Below are 21,744 nucleotides of genomic sequence, written 5' to 3' on the forward strand. Positions count from 1 at the left end.
CAGGTTTTAACACCACATGTGCCTTCAACACTAATGAGTTTTGGCGCGAACAACAATTTAAGATTATGCACCGAGCTTACATCCTAAGTCTCTACCTGAAAGACAATCCGGAAGCTGCTAACTGCCCGCTCTGCAATACTCCTAAACCATCCTTACTTCACAAGTTTTGGCTTTGTCCCTCCATATCAGTCTTTTGGTCACAAGTACTCAACTTTATATCCTTTATCACCTCCATTCAACTGACCAGAGATCCTCTGCTTCTACTGTTTGGCAATACAGAAAATGTAACCGCAGGATCTCTGCCCTCTCAAATACGGGCGCTGAGAAAACATAACCCATGGGTATCTACTTGTCTCCTAGTAGCAAGGAGGGCCATATTGAAAAAATGGGTCTCCAGTCAACCTCCTTCCTTAACAGAATTAAAACAAGATCTCAATTTTCTTCTTCGCCTGGACAAACTACACCTAATCTCATCGCACCCCATTCATGGGGTAGACCATTACATAGGAAATGGAGTTCATATGTGTCTGCAACACTCTCCCTGCAAGAACAGAAATTTTTCCTTCAGGATGAAAAAGTTTTTGTGTCATGATATGTAACCCCTGCTAGTTACAGTACTACCCATATGTAAGATGTTGGTTATGTGATACTGCTCGAGCATAGTTCTTGCCTTACTCTCTGCCTTCATTTCCCACTTCCCACTTCTGGATCTCTTAGTGGCTTGGGATCCAGTAGTGGTCTGAACCAAATGCCTTGCTTCAGTTAATACTACTACACACATCCTATACATTCACACCCGATTTACTATTCGCATCTCAGCTAACAGATAGGAGAGAGTTCTCTCCTCATCGCTCTCCTCCTATATTACTGAGTGATCAAATGTTATACTCCCAACCGTACTCACTTTCAACACCTGTTAACGCGTCAGAACTGATTGTCACCTCAAATCTCTCTTCCATGGCCTGTATCTTGTATATGATATCTTCCTCTTTTTGCATCTTTGCGCACATAGAGGTTCTCGGGGCATACCTCAGTCAACTCCATCTCTCTATATCCTTCTCCCCACCCTATCCTCAACATTATCCCCCCTAAGCTAATATTTTCACACTACCACAGCAACTCCCTCCATATACCTCACTCCATTTCTTCCCTTTTTCATTCCCCTCTTCAACTTCACCATCCCCCCCCTCCCCACCTCTCTCTTCCTTGGTAATACCGAAGTTGATGTAACAACTACTTCATCTAACTAAGATTTTATTCCTACTTAGTTGTGTATTATCTTATGGATCTGTTTTTGTGATAAATGCTACCTTTGTATTTTACTGTATGGTCATTTTTCATTGTATGACTGTAAAATCCTAATAAATTTTCTTTAAAAAAAAAAAAGGCTTAGGAACCCTTTGCAGGTATTATGGCTTAATTAGCTGATTAGAGTGGGACACTGAGCCTAGAATATTGCACCTTTTTACAATATTCTAATTTTCTGAGATTGTGGATTTGGGGTTTTCATGAGCTGTAAGCCATAATCATCATAATTATGACAAATCACGGCTTGAACTATCTTGCTTTGCATGTAATGAGTCTATCTCATATATTAGTTTCACCTTTTAAGTTGCATTGCTGAAATAAATGAACTTTTGCACAATATTCTAATCTGTATTCTGTATTTCCCTGCCCTTTTTTCACAGAGAGATTTAAAAAAAAGTATAAGGTTGATTACCATTTTTTCCCAAATTTACCCATCAGATTGGGTGAGTATCATTACTGCTGTTTCAGAGGGTAATGGTTGCAGTGAGTATTGAAAAATACTGTGCAATGTAAATGCTTAAAAGATGTCATAAATGTTTTTTTCAACAAACTTCCTAAAAAGTGTAGTAAACATACAAAATGTTAATGAAATCAATATTTGGTGTAGCCACCCTTTGTCTTAATTGGTTCCCATCTGGCCTATAGCAATTTGATGGCTGGGCTTTTGTCGTTCCGGGTGGAGGTCATATGACATCCTCCTGGAACGAGCCTCGTGTGTGGCTGTGCTGCCACGCTGTGAGTGCAATCTGATTGATCAGTGTGACCACTGTGATCAATTACAGCAGATCACATGACAATTGTAAACAATAAATGGGTTCAATACATGCCATTCATTGTTACAATCATGTTCTTGTCTGTGATTAGTCACAGTGATCACATGGTACAGATGGGGCCAATCACAGCCCATCTGTACCATGTGATTAGCTGTGGCCAATCACAGCTAACAACACAATTGTAACAATGAATGACTTTGATTCATGCTATTCATTGTTATTATTATGTTGTTTGCTGTGATTGGTCACAGTGATCGCATGGTACAGACAGGGCCAATAACAGCCCATCTGTACCATGTGATTAGCTGTGGCCAATCACAGCTAACTACAACAAAACAAACTTAATGAATCATTTTCATTCAGTAAAATGCTTGCTTATAGCACTGAAATTCACTGCTATAAGCAATCATAATGTATAAAAAAATCCTGATCACTTCCCCAGAGTAGTACAATGTTACTATGGCAACAATATATTACACTGGACAATATATTTCACTGGACACAGTGTGTTGGAAATAGTGAAAATGTTTTTTTTTTTATTTTGTACTGGCACCAGTCAGTGTCCCTGACTACCACACTAGTTATATGATGATGCTGTACTGCACTGGTGACAGTATGTAAAAAAAATTAAATTGTGATTATTTTTTTTTTTTTAAATTTCTTCATTTTCCAGAAAATTATAACAAAAAAGTACAACTTCAGAAAACTTGCCATGACTCTTACTAAATACCTTGGCATGTCTACTTTCCAAAAAGGGGTCATTTGGGGGATATCTGCACTGTCCTGACATTTTCTTGGCCTCAAGAAATGAGAAAGGCTGTCAGTACATCAGGACTGATTGAATTTCAGATACAGTGGGTATGGAACAAAATTACCCCCCGTAAAATAATCATATTTAGTTGTTTTGCAGCCAGGAGGTGTGTTACTGGCCATATCATCAGGTGAAATTTAATATTTGTGAATATACAAACTAACCGTGTTAACTCGTGCCCAACCCATGTGTGCAAATTTAACCCTATTTACTCCGTAACTAATGTAAAGGTTTCTGCACGCATTCCCACACCTTGAAATAATATAATCACATGATTATTGCTGTGCTAAACCATAAATTTATCAATAATGATGGAAAACGTAATTACCCCCTTGCAATATATATATAGTTAGCAATTAAAAAAAGAAAAAAACCTAATACAAAATAACGCCAATATATTAGAGATGGTGACACCCCCACCAATGACTATACACTTCATGCACCGGAAAAATAATCATATAAATTACACTCCTCTTCCAGCAAACAAAAACTGAAAAAAAGTTTATAAAAATTATTACATGTATGAATGATAGTGGAAACTCCAAATCATGAATGATAGTGGAAACTCCAAATCCCAAAGTTCAGTTCCCACTGCACAACAGATCCTAAAAATCATCCTAATGTGATCTTCTATCCTTCATGCAATAAGTTTCTCGACAATAAACATCAGGTGCTATCCTCCACTAATTGCACTAACTGCTCACCTTGCTATACTGACCCATATGTAAAACAGATCAAAATGCAATTGCCCCTTTAAATGGGGTCAATGACTCCAGCACGGTTTCCTCCAAATATGTCCGATGGTATTCCACTCCCCACTGATTTGTTCTCTTTACAAGAAGCTATGTGCCTTGTTTTGTTTTGTTTTTTTTTTTGGGGTGGGGGATTTAGAATGTTTGGCACATAGGACATCTGTGGTCCTCTGGGGTCTTTTAAAGAAAGAAGTTAGGAAGGAGATGGCATTTGCCAGCACTGTTAAACTCTTTTTCCTTTGTAAATATTAGTGTCTTAAAAAAAACTACTGCTCTTGGCAACATGGATTTTTTTAAAATGTGTTTTGCATTGATTCTTGTTCTTGGGAAAGTGCCCCAATGCTATTTTTTACACCTTCTTGGCTATTAGCCCTATAATGTGGCATTTTTGTTTAATTTAAAAGATTCTGCTTTCATTGATTTCAAAGGAGTTCAAGTTTGTCATTTGAACTTCTTTGGAGCTTGTCGAACTGAACCCAAAACAGTTCGACTCATTACTACTAACCACTATATAATAGAAAACTTTCAGCAACTCTCTATTCAAAGACATATCCATATTCTGCTGTGTTTGATTTTACTCCTGAGAGCGAGCCTACAGCTACACATATTGACTTACATGGAGACAGCCACCTATTTATTTTGTGACTGCAGTGGAGAAACTCTTGAAATTATGGTTCCCTCTCCACACAGGGGACCCATCAATTATGGGACAGAAATGTATTTTAAAATTATTTATTGGTACACTACTGGCATACGCATATATTTTATCACTAGCTATATTTTAGAATGTAAAAAAAATTTTTATACAACACAGTTCAATACAGAAGGAAGGGTGGTACAAAAGAAAATAGTTGCACAGATCACCTTACGATGGACAAGATATGAGTTAACTGGCCATACTGGGATAGGGAGTTCCAGAGAATTGGAGAGGTTCTGGAGATGCCCTAGAGGCAAGCATAGGAGGAGGTAACATAGGAGCTAGAGAGAAAGATGGGAGGAGTGAACAATTTGAGCAATATCTCCAGATGAGGTTGGCGATGTAGCTGGTGGCAGGGCTGTGTATGAATTTGTATGTTGTGGTTAGTATTTTGAATTTTATATAGTACGTTGGGCTAGTGGAAGCCAGTGAAGGGATTGACAGAGCTACAGATAGGTTAGTAAGGTGTATAAGTCTACCAGTACCATTCATGAAAGACTGAAAGGGGGATAACCTGTTTAAAGGTAGGCCAGTGAGCAAGGAGTTGCAAGGGAGTGAAATGAGTTGTTTTGTGGAACTTCTAGTTAAGAAGGGGGGAATTCTGGAAATGTTGGCAGTAGGTTATAGTCTAGGATTACACCTAGCACTCTGATGTGCGTGGATGGACCAACAATTGTGCTATTGATCTCAAAGGTAAAGTCATGGGTGGGTGGGAATTGGGGAGTAGGAAATGTTACAAGTTCAGTTTTAGATTGATTGAGTATGAGGAAATGGTGTGACATCCATACTGATATGTCACTCAGTAAATTTGTGATATGTGAAGATATTGAGGGGTAAGCTGGGGAGTGGAGAGATGGATCTGGGTGTTGTCAGAGGTGGTATTGAAAGCTGTGAGAGGTTATCAACTGACCCAGGGAAGAGGTGTAGAGAGAGAATAGGTTAAGCCTCTCAAGCAGCATTGAAGGTTGGAATTTTCAAATTCAAACAGTACAAACAATGCTGTTTTTTTCTGCCCGGAACATAGTGTGCAACATTACCCCTAGCACCAAGCGCATAATTATTTGGTGGTTTATTTCTAGATATAATCAATGCTGTCATTGAAAAAATGCTCATGTAGAATATAAAACAGTTTGAGTTTCAAGTGATTAATATCTTATTACTCCACTGGGCCCCATTTCTTTTAGTTGGACAATGCTATAATTTGCTTTCATTAATCATCAAAGGGGCATCAGGAGTGTTTCAGTAGCAACAGAGGTAGGTTCTATCCTGTTCTTGCACAAAGCTTCATGTTACAGTGATCTCTGCAGTGAGTGGAGTGGAGTGAAGAAAAGGCAGGCAGATTTTCTCAGCAGACAATGTCTGTATCTGGGGTAATGGTCTCTTCATTAGGTGTTCCCAGTTATATGTCATCATTAGGGGACATAATATTTGGATTTAGTAGCACCTCAGTTCACTGTGACACTTGACAAGTTTGTCTCCAGAACCCAGGACCTGACAGCAGGTGCAGTTGTGCTGGTAGTGTCTTGGGATCAGTATGCCTAAGGCTGGCCATACACTATACAATTTTCTTACAATTTTCTGCCCAATTTCCATTAGATTTGCCTTCAACTGTGTAGTGCAAGGGCTTGCCCAATTGGAATCAACTGAAAGTGTTGTTTGGGTTTGACCTATTATATGGTTTTTGGTAAATCTAAAGCAAAAATCTCAAGAAAATTGTATAATGTATGGCCAACCTTACTCTTGACTTTCCTCCCCTGAAGCTTCTACCTCATCTACTTTGAAGGATCAAAAGAGAGGGCTTCCATTCTGATAGCTCCAATTTGACCTCAGAGTGTGGAATGCAGATCTCATTCATCTGGTAGCCACAGCTCTGTGGCTTTTATGCTAGATCTGTTATCACAAGAGTCAGCCTTCCATCCTTCCAGCCTTCCCAAGAATGGTAGCTGACTTTTATGGTTTGGCTGAGACAGGGCATTATGAACCCCTTTATTCTGACCATGCTTACAGCTCATAAATATACTTCTTGTTGTATTTTTAATCTAATGTGGAAGATTTATTTCACTGATTTGAGGCTTTGGGGGTTTCCCTACATGCCTTTTCAGTGGGCCTTCTTTTTTTCCCAGTTAGGGGCAAAACAATGTTTAACCCTTAGTGTCATCAAGGCTCAGGTGTCTCCCCTGTCTGTTCTTTTTCAATGTCCACTTGCACATGAAGCATTTATTTGTACTTTCAATCAATGGGTTTCATACGTTGCTTCTTCTTTTCAACTCAAACTGTGAGATTTACATCTTGTGTTTTCAGCACTGCAGAGACCCTCTTTTGATAAGAGACACGTCTTTGATATCGGTACACCATACAGTAGCCTTTTTTTGTGGCCAACACTTCCATTAGAAGAATCTCCAAGTTGATTTTGTAAAAATACAAAGTTGTTTTGTGACCAAGGTCCTCCTTTTTTTCCCAATGTGGTCTTAAAAGTCTTCATATTAGACTTTTAATAATCAGACCTACAGTATGTCTGATATCTGTAAGGCTGCCACCAGGCCTTCTATTCACACATTATTGTGCCTCTGCATGGCTGAACAATTTTGCAAGAATCTATAAAATGTTTTCCTATTTGGTTTTTTTGGGGTTTTTTTTTTGGGGGGGGGGGCTGGTTCATCTATGTGCTTTTGGTGTGCCTGCCCCTCTGTTTGGACTGTTCTTGGACATCCCTTGGTTGCTTATTATCCATAAAGCTATGTCCATCAACAGAAAAAATACATTTTTTTGTTCTGTAAAATTATTCTTTCTGAGTCAACTGCACATAGTACCCTCCACTTATACGCTAGCTTTTTCCTCTTTGGACCGCTTGCTAAATTTGAGAAGGTATAAGGTGGGAGGGGTTATAGTCACTAGGGGGCTGGCCTTCCCCCTATAGGTGGCAGTATATATCCATAAAACCCTATCCCTCAGTGTTCTCATAAAATTGATTTTATGGTGAATACAAAAATCCTGTTTTTTTCCAAAACAGCCAAACATAAATGAGATGTCAAGCTGCAGTAATTTTTCATTTTTAAGAAAAGTTTGTTTTTATTTTTTGCTAGGTATATACAGTTCACATTGTACACTGCTAGGAGTCACCAAATATTTTACAAATAAAATAACCGTAAATCATAACTGAGTGACATTTTGCATGTGATTTTTATTTTATATGTTGCATGGATGTGGAAAAGCTTGATGACCTCATTAGTTTTTTGTCCACCTTAATGGTTAAGTTAACATGTTCTTTCTCAGTTCATTGGTGTTGTATAGTTATTTAAAGTTATGCTATCTGATATCTATCTGATGTTATCTGGTATCAGATCTCCCTAGAACACTTCCTAGAACATTGTTCCTGTCCTTAAATCCAATATGTAAAAGGCTTAGTTTAAGCAGATATCTGCTATTATAATATTATGTGTAGAATTTTACTGCATAATGAGCATGCTTTCAATTCCCCCATAGAGGAAAACAAGTATTCATTTATTATGGAAAGCATTATACAGTGAACTGTTACCTCTAGAGAACCCATTGATTTATGCCCAAATTCTTCCATTTCATTTAAAGAGGGGTTTTCCTTTCATCAGCAATAAAAGGTCATGAAGATATGATCATCCTTTTGTATCACAATTTAGGTCACATATTCCAAGCATAACCCTAGGGGAAAATTCATTATCCTAAATGGCTCTTTATTAGTTCAAGGGATAAATTTTATCAATTCATATGTCCCTTTCATGACAGTAGAGAGCCCTAACTACTAACAACACAGGGCTCTCTATGGAAATCAACAATGTGGCTGTTTTTTTCTCCCTGCAAAGCAGGGAGATAAAACAGTCACATCACTTAGTACAGGAAGTGTATATTACATACATTACACATAGTTAGGCCCCTTTCACATGGACATTCTGCCTGCCCGTTTTTCAGGATGACCCAATTGGAACCTCTTTTCTCCTCTATGGAGTGGCAGGTGTAAACAGACATGTGTTAGTTTACACCCGCCGACATCTAAACCGATTTGATCCACCAAAAAGGGACAGATGGGGATCCATTCCCCTCAAACTGTTAGATGGGATGGGATGGCAGTCCGATGGAAATGGACAGGCAGTCTGTTTTCATATGACCGCCCATAGAGGGTAGCTGTGTCTGGGTCCACTCTGCAGCACAGAGTGGACACAGACCTGTCATCCACTTGCTCAGAGATCCCCCGCAGCAAGCGGATCCGCTGACGGGTCTGCCCCGTGTAAAAGGGCCTTAGGCAAACAGTTAACCCTTTGATTGCTCCTAGATTTTACCCCTTCCTAGTGTCATTAGTACAATGACAGTGTTATAGTATTAGCACTGATCACTGTATTAGTGTCACTGGTGATGTCACTGGTGATGTCAGTTATTCAGTTCCCAGTCAGCATCAGTTAGCGTCAGATTGCCGGCCGCACTATCACAATCCCACTATAAGTCGCTGATCACTGCCATTACTAGTATAAAAAAAAAATTTAATTCCAGTAAATATACCATAGTTTGTATACGCTAGAACTTTCACACAAATTGGTTTTTCAGTCTTTTTTCTATTATATAATAAAAAAAGAAAGCTCAATTTGTGTGAAAAAAAATTACCGTATTTTTCGCTCCATAATACGCACTTTTTTCCCCCCAAAAAAGGGGGGGAAATGTCAGTGCGTCTTATGGAGCGAATATGGAGCGGCCGGTCCGGTATTTCCACCGCCGCCGTGTCAAAATACCGGGCCGGCCGCTCAGCTCTGCAGTGGGACCTTACCTGTTCCTCTATCCAGCGGCGCGCTGTTCCCGGCTTCTGTAGTGTGCTGACAGCTGGGTGCCAAGTGCGCATACGCAAGAAGCGGTGCTCTTTGTGAATGGTAAGGCGGTACCTGGGACACATGACAGATCCCAGAAGCAGCTGGACCAATCACAAAGCGCATCGCTTCTCGCTCATGCGCACTGGGCATCCGGCTGTCCGCCGAGTGCCCACACTACAGAAGCCGGGTAGACAGCGCGCGGCTGGATAGAGGAACAGGTAAGATCAAAGAACAACTCTGCGGAAGTAAGAGCGGGTACCTGTCAAATTCAGGTACCCGCTCCCCCCCCTCCCCAAAGGTCAGCAGTCATCTCTGTACTGTCCGCAGTGTCTGGTCATCTCCTGTACTGTCTGCAGTCTCTGGTCATCCCTGTACTGTCCGCAGTCTCTGGTCATCTCCTGTACTATGTCCGCAGTCTATGGTCATCTCCTGTACTGTCTGCAGTCTCAGGTCATCTCCTGTACTATGTCCGCAGTCTCTGGTCATCTCTGTACTATGTCCGCAGTCTCTGGTCATCCCTGTACTGTCTGCAGTTTCTGGTCATCTCCTGTACTATGTCCGCAGTCTCTGGTCATCGTCTGTACTATGTCCACAGTCTCTGATCCTCTCCTGTACTATGTCCGCAGTCTCTGGCCATCTCCTGTACTGTGTCCGCAGTCTCTGGTCATCTCCTGTACTATGTCCGCAGTCTCTGATCATCTCCTGTACTATGTCCGCAGTCTCTGGTCATCTCCTGTACTATGTCCGCAGTCTCTGATCATCTCCTGTACTATGTCCACAGTCACTGGTCATCTCCTGTACTATGTCCGCAGTCTCTGATCATCTCCTGTACTATGTCCGCAGTCACTGGTCATCTCCTGTACTGTGTCCGCAGTCTCTGGTCATCTCCTGTACTATGTGCGCAGTCTCTGGTCATCTCCTGTACTATGTCTGCAGTCCATTAGTTCAGAATTTGTTTTTCCTGTTTTCTGCCTCTAAAACCTAGGTGTGTCTTATGGTCAGGTGCGTCTTATGGAGCAAAAAATACGGTAAATAAATTTTGTTTGTGTACAGTTTTGCATGACCTGCCAATTGCCAGTTAAAGTAGTGCAGTAATGAACAGCAAGAAATGGCCTGAACATGAGGGAGGTAAAATGGTTAGATTTCAAGCTACTGTTAAACCCATAAAGAAAAACAACACTATGCTTGTAAAAACACCTCTATTTTAGCCTATGTGGCCAGGCAGGAGTATTTGAAGAGGAGTGTTTACAGGCAAATCAAAATGAAAAAACTCACCAAAGGCACATTCTGAGAGGAACCTTTGAACAGAAAAAAGTGCATTTACTAAACATGCATAAATGCATGCATATGTGCGTTAATGTGTTCCAATGGCCAGAATAAATTAAAATTCTGGTCAGTATAATGCATTTACGTTCAAACGCCATATACACATAAACGTGCATACATATTGTAACATTAGAAGCATTTTTTCTGCCAGATTTTGCCAGAAGAATTGCTTTTTTCCATAAGCCCACGTACACAAGGCCTTATCCTCGTCCCAGCAAATACAGACCCATAGGGGTTTTTAGCTAGATGGAAGCACAATGTATTGCCAATTTATGCCTGTATGTCTATAAAGTTTCTATGAGATTGCATCACATTATGCTGTATGTATCTGCACCTGGCCAATAAATATGCATCCACACATAGATTATTCATTTGCTGAGCCTAAGACATAAACACAACAAAATGGCAAATTGGCACAACAAAATGGCAATCCTGACAATACATAGACCGTGGTTGTGAGAGATCACATGGTATAATGCAGAGCATCAAAAACAAAGTGAGTAGCGGAAGACTTCTTCTGACAGCTCTCTGATAATAAGCAACAGTGGGGTCTCAGGGATCACAAGAGCTGTCCTCATATTTGACAGAGATCTTGAGAATTCAGTCAGAATCAGGTGTCAGAGTCATGAGCCAGATTCAGATGTCTGAGTCTGGTGTCTTTTTGAGTAATCAAAGTAGCTAGATACTTTTTAAACTCCACCTCTCTTGCCTTCATCCCACCTCCCTCCTCCCTTTTGTTCCTACTTATTTCATATTCAAAAGTACTCTTATATTTTCTGATGTAAAAAAAGTTTATTATTCATTGTAATTATAATCATGTTGTTAAGTTTATCAATAAAGCCACTGGGAATATTCAAAATGACTCTAAATGTACAAGCTCAGCCCTCCATGTTGCCACAATGTGATACAAATATGGGCACCACTCAATAATGTTAGAATCTCCCGCGCGTATTTAGTTGTACCTATAATTGCATCATAAAATTATAAAATGGCGATCTTCGGAAATACAGAGAACAGGTTATACCTTAGGGATATTTTAAAGGATAAGTTCACCTTTGGGAACATGTTACATGTTCTACTTGTTTTTAGGGTGGAACATGTAACATGTTCCCCATCCTGTAGCCGCTCCCCAATCCTCACACTCTCTGTGACAGCAGTATGGGGAGAAGTTCCCTGTACCAGCTGTCACTGTTTAAAAACAGTCCGACCTTGTGGGGCTCCGCCCATATGGCCGCGTCGTTTATTCACAGAAACTTGACAGCCTACAATGGTAGTTCTTTGAGACTTCCTGTCTGACTGTATCTGCTTGTCCATACAGGATGCAGAGGCACATAGATATACTGACAGGTTTGCAGCAGTCATGCATGGCACCAGTGATCTGCTGATCACTGGTGCAATGCTTTCCATGCTAAAAAAAAAAAAAAAGTAAATGCACATTTCTCTGACATCTGACTCTGAAACCTAATTCTGACAAATCTGAAATATGACTGACACCCAGCTCTGAAACCTGACTTCTGACAAGTTTGAATGTGGCTTGATGGATTATTGATGAGACTGGCCATAGTCAGCATACTACTTCATAGTAGGAGAATGAAGAAAACTGGGTTTTGTCTTAACAAGGTACCGTACTGTAGTGCTGAACTTTTACAGCTGGTGTGTTTTTATAAAACAATGTTACCCTCCTAACTGACTTAACATGGTTATTTGTATTTACTTTCATTACACAAAAATGCTAAGGCTATCTGTTTCTTACAGCCTTGCTGAAGAATGCAGCTGCCATACAACAATATCTTGCATTGTATGTTTTGCTCTTTAACCACTTCAGTTTTATCCCCTTCATGACCAGAGCATTTTTTTTTGCTTTAACTGGCAATTGCTAAGTCAAGCAACACTGTGCCTCAATGAAATTTATATTATTTACCAGGTATATCCTTTTTTTCACACAAATAGAACTTTCTTTTGGTGGTAATTGAATGGGTTTTTTATATTTAGTTACATAAACAAAAAAAACTGAAAATGTGTGAAATATTGTATATGACATGAAATTTTCTTCTTTCTGTTCTGAAACATATCCAATTAAAAAAAAAATCAAAAATCACATTTCTTCATAGATTTAGGACAAAATGTATTCTGCCACATGTCTTTGGTACAAAAAAACAACAAATAAAAAATTAGAGCATCCACAAACGATGACATATACAGTGGATACTATATATATATATATATATATATATATATACACACACTGTGTGTGTATATATATATATATATATATACATACATACATACATACACAGGTGAAACTCGAAAAATTAGAATATCGTGCAAAAGTTCATTTATTTCAGTAATGCAACTTAAAAGGTGAAACTAATATATGAGATAGACTCATTACGTGCAAAGCAAGATAGTTCAAGCCATGAATTGTCATAATTGTGATGATTATGGCTTACAGCTCATAAAACCCCCAAATGCACAATCTCAGAAAATTTGAATTTTGTGAAAAGGTGCAATATTCTAGGCCCACTCTAATCAGCTAATTAAGCCATAACACCTGCAAAGGGTTCCTGAGCCTTTAAATGGTCTCTCAGTCTGGTTCAGTAGGAATCATAATCATGGGAAAGACTGCTGACCTGGCAGTTGTGCAGAAAACCAGCATTGACACCCTCCATAAGGAGGGAAAGCCTCAAAAGGTAATTGCAAAAGAAGTTGGATGTTCCCAAAGTGCTGTATCAAAGCACATTAATAGAAAGTTATGTGGAAGGAAAAAGTGTGGAAGAAAAAGGTGCACAAGCAGCAGGGATCACCGCAGCCTGGAGAGAATTGTCAGGAAAAGGACATTCAAAAGTGTTGGGGACTTTTACAAAGAGTGGACTGAGGCTGGAGTCAGTGCATCAAGAGCCACCACACACAGATGGATCCTGGACATAGGCTTCAAATGTCGTATTCCTCTTGTCAAGCCGCTCCTGAACAACAAACAACGTCAGAAGCTTCTTACCTGGGCTAAAGAAAAACAGACCTGGTCTGTTGATCAGTGGTCCAAAATCCTCTTTTCTGATGAGAGCAACTTTTGCATCTCATTTGTAAACCAAGGACCCAGAGTATGGAGGAAGAATGGAGAAGTACACACTGCAAGATGCTTGAAGTCCAGTGTGAAGCTTCCACAGTCTGTGTTGATTTGGGGAGCCATGTCATCTGCTGGTGTTGGTCCACTGTGCTTCATTAAGTTCAGGGTCAACGCAGCCGTCTACCAGGAGATTTTGGAGCACTTCATGCTTCCTTCCGCAGACAAGCTTTATGGGGATGCTGACTTCATTTTCCAGCAGGACTTGGCACCTGCCCACACTGCCAAAAGCACCAAAACCTGGTTCAATGACCGTGAGATTACTGTGCTTGATTGGCCAGCAAACTCGCCTAACCTGAGCCCCATAGAGAATCTATGGGGCATTGCCAAGAGAAAGATGAGAGACATGAGACAGGACAATGCAGAAGGGCTGAAGGCCACTATTGAAGTATCCTTGTCTTCCATAACACTTCAGCAGTGCCACAGGCTGATAGCTTCCATGCCACACCGCATTGAGGCAGTAATTACTGCAAAAGGGGCCCAAACCAAGTACTGAATACATATGCATGCTTATAATTTTCAGAGGTCCGATATTGTTCTATGTACAATCCTTGTTTTATTGATTGCATGTAATATTCTAATTTTCTGAGATTGTGGATTTGGGGTTTTCATGAGCTGTAAGCCATAATCATCACAATTATGACAAATCACGGCTTAAACTATCTTGCTTTGCATGTAATGAGTCTATCTCATATATTAGTTTCATCTTCTAAGTTACATTACTGAAATAAATGAATTTTTGCACAATATTCTAATTTTTCGAGTTTCACCTGTATATATATAACAATTTAACAAATTACATATACATCTATATTTAATACAGATAGGTATCCCATGTCTGTATATCACCACAAAAATAATTATTAAGTGGTTGCCAATATCCCACAAAAGCAAAGGCAAACAAAACAAAAATGAAACCAAAACAAAAGAATAGAAAAATGAAAACAAAAAAGAAAAAGGCCAACCAGCTAAATTAGTTTGATATAGCTATAAAAAAAAGGTTTGCAGCTCACTACATAATTGAGACCAGGGAGTTTAGTAGCTTCTATATGATAAATCCCATCTGGCCTCTCTTTGCTGAATAAGACAGTCCCATGACCCCCCCCCCCCCCAATATCTTTGGGTGTACTCTTTCCAAAGAAAAGAATTTGACAGAACATGGATTTTTGTAGTGTTTCCAAGTTCCATGTCTCCCAATAGGTGACCCTTTGATGGTGGTGACATAAGCGGTCATAGATGCGCTGCCTAAAATGGTGTTTCATCTTTCCTACATTTTCACTATTTGGCAATTTGTGTATTTTCCTTGGCAATATAAATTGACAATAGGCACAATTGATAAGTATACCTTATGGCACCGCTCCAAGCTATGGATGGAAGGAAAAGGATCACCCCACCCGCAAGTGAGAGGAGGGGAGCGTGAGTCCGAGTGATTCCAGTGTCAGCCAATACAAGTGAAGGAATGGATACTGTTCAACCGAACCCAGGAGTTCAATGTTGAGGAATGGCCTCAGCCGCTGCCTCAACATTGGACTCCTGGGGTTGGTTGAGCAGTGTCCATCTCTTCACTTTAATAGGCATAAATGCCACATCTATATGTGCCAAAATATTTGCATCCATCATGTACCTCCATTCGATCAAAGTGGCTATCTTCAAGATGATTTTGAATCAAGCAATTCCTCTGGTATACAATATTAGCATGATCATTAATGCATTCAACTACTTGTGAGTCAGCTTGATGTAAATACCAGTATTTACTGATAATGTGTCTAATTTGATGTTGTTGTTTAGTGTATTGAAGAATCGGTTTAATTGTATTAGGTCGATTAGATTCCCGATTCGGATCTTTATGGTGAAAAATCAGATGTTCCCTTTTATGGCTATGCATGATGTTGGTTTTAGAGGTATCCTTAATCTCATTTAATATGTTGTAAAACATAGATGTCGCTTTCAGGTGATGCATGATGTCATTAAGAAATAGGAAGTAAACACGGGTGGAATTTTCCATAGTTGAAGCAAGGGGGGGTTTCACAGAGAAAGTGACACATTACGGGAAGTAGTCAAGGAGTGCTGGTTTATATTTAGCTTGCAGTAACTCAAAGGATTTGATAGTGTAGTTGGAAAGTAGATTGAAATGAGCCATTTTTGATCCTACCCTTGCTATAGCAATTGATTATGCCTTTTGTCATTTGCTTACTTTTACTACATTTCCTACTTTTTTCCCTACTTAATTGTGTTTGCTTTTCCTTTACAGTGTATTTTGGGATTTGTACTGTGCAGCACCTGATAGGCGAGAGACCTGTGAACACTCTAGTGAAGCCAAGGCTTTCCATGACTACGTAAGTCAAGTCTTTACTACTTACACTTGCTGAGTTTTACAAGCTGTGCTCCTTGAGTGATCTATTTTGCTTTGAATTGCATGGAATGTATGAACACAAGGATAACCGTAAGCAACCTGTGAATTGAAAAAGTAATTACTCACTTAGAGGAAGACTAGGTTGTTGAATGCAATAGAGTTATTAGTGTCTAATATTTGTGCATAAAATAGCAGTACTGAGCGAGGTGTACTCATTGATTTTGGATATGTATAGACACTTTACTTTCCAGCAAAATAAGATTTTGAAAAGAAAATTTACAAATATTTGTTTCTTGTGTAATGTAGCATATTTCCATTTGGTATTTATTTCCTCCACCTTAACCATGTTTTACTGATCTTTTATGAGACTCTGGTTGAACATAGAGAAACAGCTGGAATGGCTTAAAAAAGAAAGAAAAAAAAAATAAAAGAAACCGCACCATGAGCCAAGGAAAGCCTGTTGCGTGCAGCTATTGTACTTGGCTGTGGCACTTTTATGTATGATTCAGGCTGTACATATACTCTAGTGGGCAGACTGTGGGCTTTCTGTTTAATTGGGGCCTTAGTGGTTCAGAAAATATGTTCCTGATGGAAGCTTGTTTAAAAAGTATAAAGACAACCTCCATGCATTTTGTCAACTTCTATGCTGCTAGATGTAGACATCAGTCTGAAAGGCTACTCTCTACATAAAGAAAGTGAATAATTTATCAGCTGTTAAAGTTCTACCACTTGTGGCTTTTCTTTGTGTCTCTCTGGCAAGTGCTATGTATGCAGATTTCAGATTCCCAACCCTTTTTTATATAATACTGCAGAAATATTTTACTGTTCTCTTCTGTAGAAACGCAAGATCAAAATTCAGGAGTGCACTTATACAGTTTGCTGTCTTGGGCGTATTGACGATTTGCATACTGTTTTCAAGGTCATCCATGCTGTTACATGGTGCTGTGTGTCACATTGTGCATTATGTAGGGGTATCTGGCCACCCTATGTGTTTTCAACTCAGAGATTAGTCATACAAACAACTGAGCTCTTGTGTTATGCATATCAGAAACACACATTTGTATGTTAATGCTAATAGTGATGTATTTAAAAAGCATGGTCACACATACCATTAGAATGAGTTTGCTCTAAAGTATACAGCTTCAAGGCTCAGCTTACATTGTAAACATTCATTCATCTGCAATTAATATTTGCTGTATTATTGCAAGAGTTTCTGCATCCCAGTCTCTGTTGCTGCAGTTTTTGATGTTGATGGAAGACAATATATTACGAATGTGATATCCTCCTTCAAAATGTGTTCATATGTGTATTTTAAATTAAAGTCTCAGATATTTATGTGAACATCCTATTAACATCTTACAGAATATACTTTTACAAGTGTATAAATCATTATACTATAATATCTATAGAACACCATTATGATGCCTGTGTAAACTTTATGTGGCTATTGTTTTTTCTCATACTTATCTTTTTACCACTTGTTTGAAGTGTGTCTATACCATAAAGGTTTTGTTTAATTTGGATACTGTAGGATAGAGGTGTCAAACTCAATTTCATTGAGGGCCAGATCAGGATTATGTCATAACCAATAGTGAAAAAACTGCACTAAATGCATGAAAAGTGGTGAATACCACTAATAAACAAATAAACAGCGTGTCTGTGCAGCGACTGGATGTGACGCTGATTGGAACCGGAAGTGACGCGGGAGTGTCCGGCGGTGGTGAGAGCACTGACTCGGCTTTCTTTCCCTCATGCACATTTATGCAACATCTTTGGGCTTTTAATTTTTTTTTGTCTTGTAAGTGACAGTCCACTTTGGCAATAAAGGAGCTTTTTTCGTACTGCACCATTGGGGTATTCTCTTCTTTTCTCTTTCATGGCCATTGTTTGAGTTTGGAGTATTGGGAGGAAAAGAGGATTCCCTGATCACTATTTTTAGTGTTGAATTATTGGAATTCATGAGCACCTGAGACATGTTCTTGGTCGTTTTGAAAGGGAAGGAGATTGAAATATATTTATATGGATAATCTCCTTTCTCCATTGAAGAATGTCTATTAAGCCAATTTTGCCAACCATGAGAGTGGGAGGCAACACTTGCTGGTGAGTGTACACCTGAGAGGGGGAACACTGCACTTCTCTCCAATTTTTTTCACGTGGTGGTCATCTTTTAAGAAGTTTTGAAGAATTATTTGGTGGATAAATTAACATTATTTGGACGTTTTTGGGGGGGTGACTATACACTTTATTTATTTTTATATATATTTATTTTTATTCATCCATTTTTTTGCTTATATACTTTTGTCATTTTCCACACATATAGGAGTTTATGCGCTACTTGATCACTTGTTGAGTGTGTTTATGTGTTTTTTTCACATCAGGATTATGGTTGTTCTCAAGGCCAGTTGTAGCTGGACTAAATGTCCAGAGCACCCCACCACCCTTACATCAGATTCAAGAGCCCCCTCACTAGCACAAGTCAGGAGTCCCCCACCCTTCCTTACATCACAGTGCACCATCCTTATCTTGTGCTGCTACCAAGAAGAAACTGGAGGCAGAGCTGGGAAACAGTGCAGGGTCTGGAAGAGGACCAGAGGAGGGCTGGAGTCAGCTGCCAGAGTCTGCTGAATGCTGCTACCAGGGGAGGCAGAGATGAGGGGGTACTGCGGCTGCACAGAGAGGTGCAGGATCTGTAGGGAGAATTTTGTCCTCTCTGCTGTTGACTACTGAGATGAGGAGAATCAGAGAGGATCCTCTCTGTGGCTGCATGTACAGGAGCAGGATCTGACGGAGGATTTCAGTCCTCCTCTGTGTTGCCGACTACTAAGACAAGGTGGGAGTGATGACTAGGGGGATGCTGTGGGATAGGTGTGAGGGCCACATGAATTTGCCTGATGTGGCCTGTGCGCCTTGTGTTTGACACATGTGGTGTGGGAGATGGCTGAACCGCTATTATTTCTAGAAATTTATTGGAACAGCTGTTCCTGCCCCCGTCTGCCTAAAAAATGGCTATAGATACAGTGTTTAACTATTTTGTTCTGTATTTTGTATTGTGACTAAAAATTTTAACTTTTAAAAAAGTAATCAAAATTAACCACTTGCCCTCCTGAGGATTTACCCCCCTTCCTGACCAGGCCATTTTTTGTGTTTCGGCTTTAATCAACAATTGCGCGGTCAGCTTTCTTTTGGTGGTATTTGATCGCCTGTGCGTTTTTATTTTTTGCGCTATAAATGAAAGAGTCCGACAATTTTTTGAAAAAAACAATATTTTGAAATATGTCCAGTAAAAAAAATTAAAAAATCAAATTTCATCACAAATTTAGGCCAAAATGTATTTTGCTACATGTCTGACACTGGGGGGTACTGACTTGGTACTGACTTGGTGTCACTGACATCCCCAGTGTCACCTATACAGTGATCAGTGCTAAGAAAAAACACTGACACTGTACTAATGGCACGGGGCAGGAAGGGGTTAACATGAGGGGCGATCAAAGGGTTAACTGTGTGCTGGGTGTGTTTTACTATGGGGCTGTGTGTTTGTTCTTCACTGTAAACACACTGCGTTGTATGGCTGTGCTCTGCACAGCCATGCAAAGCAGTGTGCACTAGCTGACAGGTAAGAGAACTGTTTTGTTTACAAACAGTTCTCCTCCCAGTTGGAGATCCTCAGCAATCACCAGGCATCAGCGAGTAATCACTGGCCAGGACCCCGTGATTGACAGCCATGGTCGCAAATGGCGGCGCGGGTAGGGCACGCACATGCCTCGCACACCCCCTACCCAGAAATGCAAAATCACTTACATATATGTGATTTTGCGCTCCCGTGCCGCCCTGTAGCAGCATTTCTGCTATAGGGCGGTCGGAAGTGGTTAATAACAAAAGAAAATCAAAAACATACCTTATCAAATGAGATGTAGGTGTTTGTTATGTGCGGCGACCGGAAGTGACAGAACCGGAAATGACACGAGAGCGCCATTGTTTGGGATCTGGCGGTGGTGAGAGCGTGCCTTGAACTCACTGCATTACATATGGGCTTTTTATCTACTTGTATTTTGTTTGTAAGTGGCTGTCTTTATAGCGATTAAAGGTGTTATTTTGTACTGCACCATTGGGTTTCATTTTTTTTGTTTCCACATGACTACTAATCCTGAATGAGAGAGATTAAGGAGGAGAGTGTCATTCATGTTGCTATTAGTTTCTTAATATTAGGATCTTGTTAACCTATAAAGTGCTGTCAACTGATCATGGCATTTGGAGGATGAGCAGAGAGGAGTGTGATAATACCCATTTATGATTGATCTCCTTCCCATTTGGATCCACTTAATAAGCGATTTTAGCCAACCATGAGAATGGGAGGCATGCGTATCTGGTGAGTGCACACGTGAAAGGGGGAACGCCATTTTTATTGCACATGCTAATCTTTTGGGAATTGGAAGATTCATTTGGTGGAAAAGACTTTTTTTGGACTTTCAGTTTTTCACTTTTTTTGATCTCTAATTTGTTTATTTTTATGCACATATATATTTCATTGCACTGCTGAATTACTTTAAAGGTTCTCTTTGCTGATCATATTTATTTGTATAGAAGTGGCAGCATTTATTATAAAAAGCCGTGTTTGTCCAGAAAAAATATATGTATTACTTTGGTATCATACATGAAGTTATAACCAAACAAACAGGCAGAAATTAAAAAATTGCTCTGGTCCATAAATGTTTCCAAGTCTGAAACTTTTTAACTAACTTGAAGACTTTTATCACTTATGATTGTTTATTGCTTATTTCATAGATCTCTTTAGAAGCTGATTGGTGATAACAATGATCAAAACAGTTACACTGCTTGCAAAAATCATGCGCAAACCTTATATAATCAATTGTTGTCTTTGTAGAAAATAATGATACACTAAACTTACCTATTGAAGAGCTGAGAAATTATACCTAATTGCTGTGCTGGGCAGGTTTTCCAAAAACAAAGCTTGCAGATGATAAAGGATAAGCAAACATTTACTGAAATCGCAATTATCCTTACAGCCTCTTCCATGCCCTAGATTTATGCTTACCTGCATCTCACAGTAATCTTCCCATTCCTCAACCAAAATATTTGGCAAAATAGGTGCAGTTGATCACTAATGATGGGGGCATTTTCTGTTTCCCAAGTGAGGATAGTGACTTAGGATGTGGTTATTTGCAAACATGTACTGGGAGAAATACAGACGCTGCCAATGCTGTGCACCTACTGAAAATCCTAGCTGCGTAGCTGATATAATACTTTAAATGCTCACCTTAAACAAGCATGGAAATCACAGAAGTTAGAGAAAAAGTAATCTGCATATTTCCAAAACCATTGGATCAGCATGACATTCAGGGAACTATTATTTTCAGAAGAAGCAATGGCAGCTTTTTACTTTCTTAGTATCCACTTTAATGAAGGTGGCTAAAGTTTGAAGTCTAAGATCATTAAGTATAAATCTGGCCCTGTACATTGGAACTGGAAATGTATTCATTGGTTGGCCTTGCTTTTTAAGATTACTTTTCAGTGTCACCAGTGTAATATCACTGTTTTGTGCAGTAAGTCATGCAGGTTTCATTCAGCAGTGACCCGTATGAATAACAGTAAGAAATACTTTGTGAGTATCTTTTATATAAATATTGCAGTTGGTACAGGATGGTTAGTCACTATGGCATTGCTTCTGAAATCACAAAATAAATGCACACTGCATATATTTTTTGATTTGTTCAGAATTGGCTTCTTTTTTGTTTTGCATTAGCACAGCCTGTATT

The 21,744-nt window shown here is 39.5% G+C and overlaps 1 protein-coding gene across 2 annotated transcripts in view; it reads left to right on the plus strand.

The window, feature by feature from the left end:
* SSBP4 (single stranded DNA binding protein 4) overlaps positions 1–21,744 on the plus strand; it is a 631,862-nt gene that overhangs the window by 193,200 nt on the left and 416,918 nt on the right. For both annotated transcript variants that reach the window (XM_089687906.1, XM_089687907.1), the window contains one exon: positions 15,869–15,953. In XM_089687906.1, coding sequence (XP_089544032.1) covers positions 15,869–15,953 — 85 coding nt within the window. The remainder of the gene's footprint in view (positions 1–15,868; positions 15,954–21,744) is intronic.

This window comes from Staurois parvus, unplaced genomic scaffold (assembly GCF_062004578.1).
Source record: "Staurois parvus isolate SC_StPar_1 unplaced genomic scaffold, SC_StPar_1.0 ptg000439l, whole genome shotgun sequence".
Classification (NCBI taxonomy): Eukaryota; Metazoa; Chordata; class Amphibia; order Anura; family Ranidae; genus Staurois; species Staurois parvus.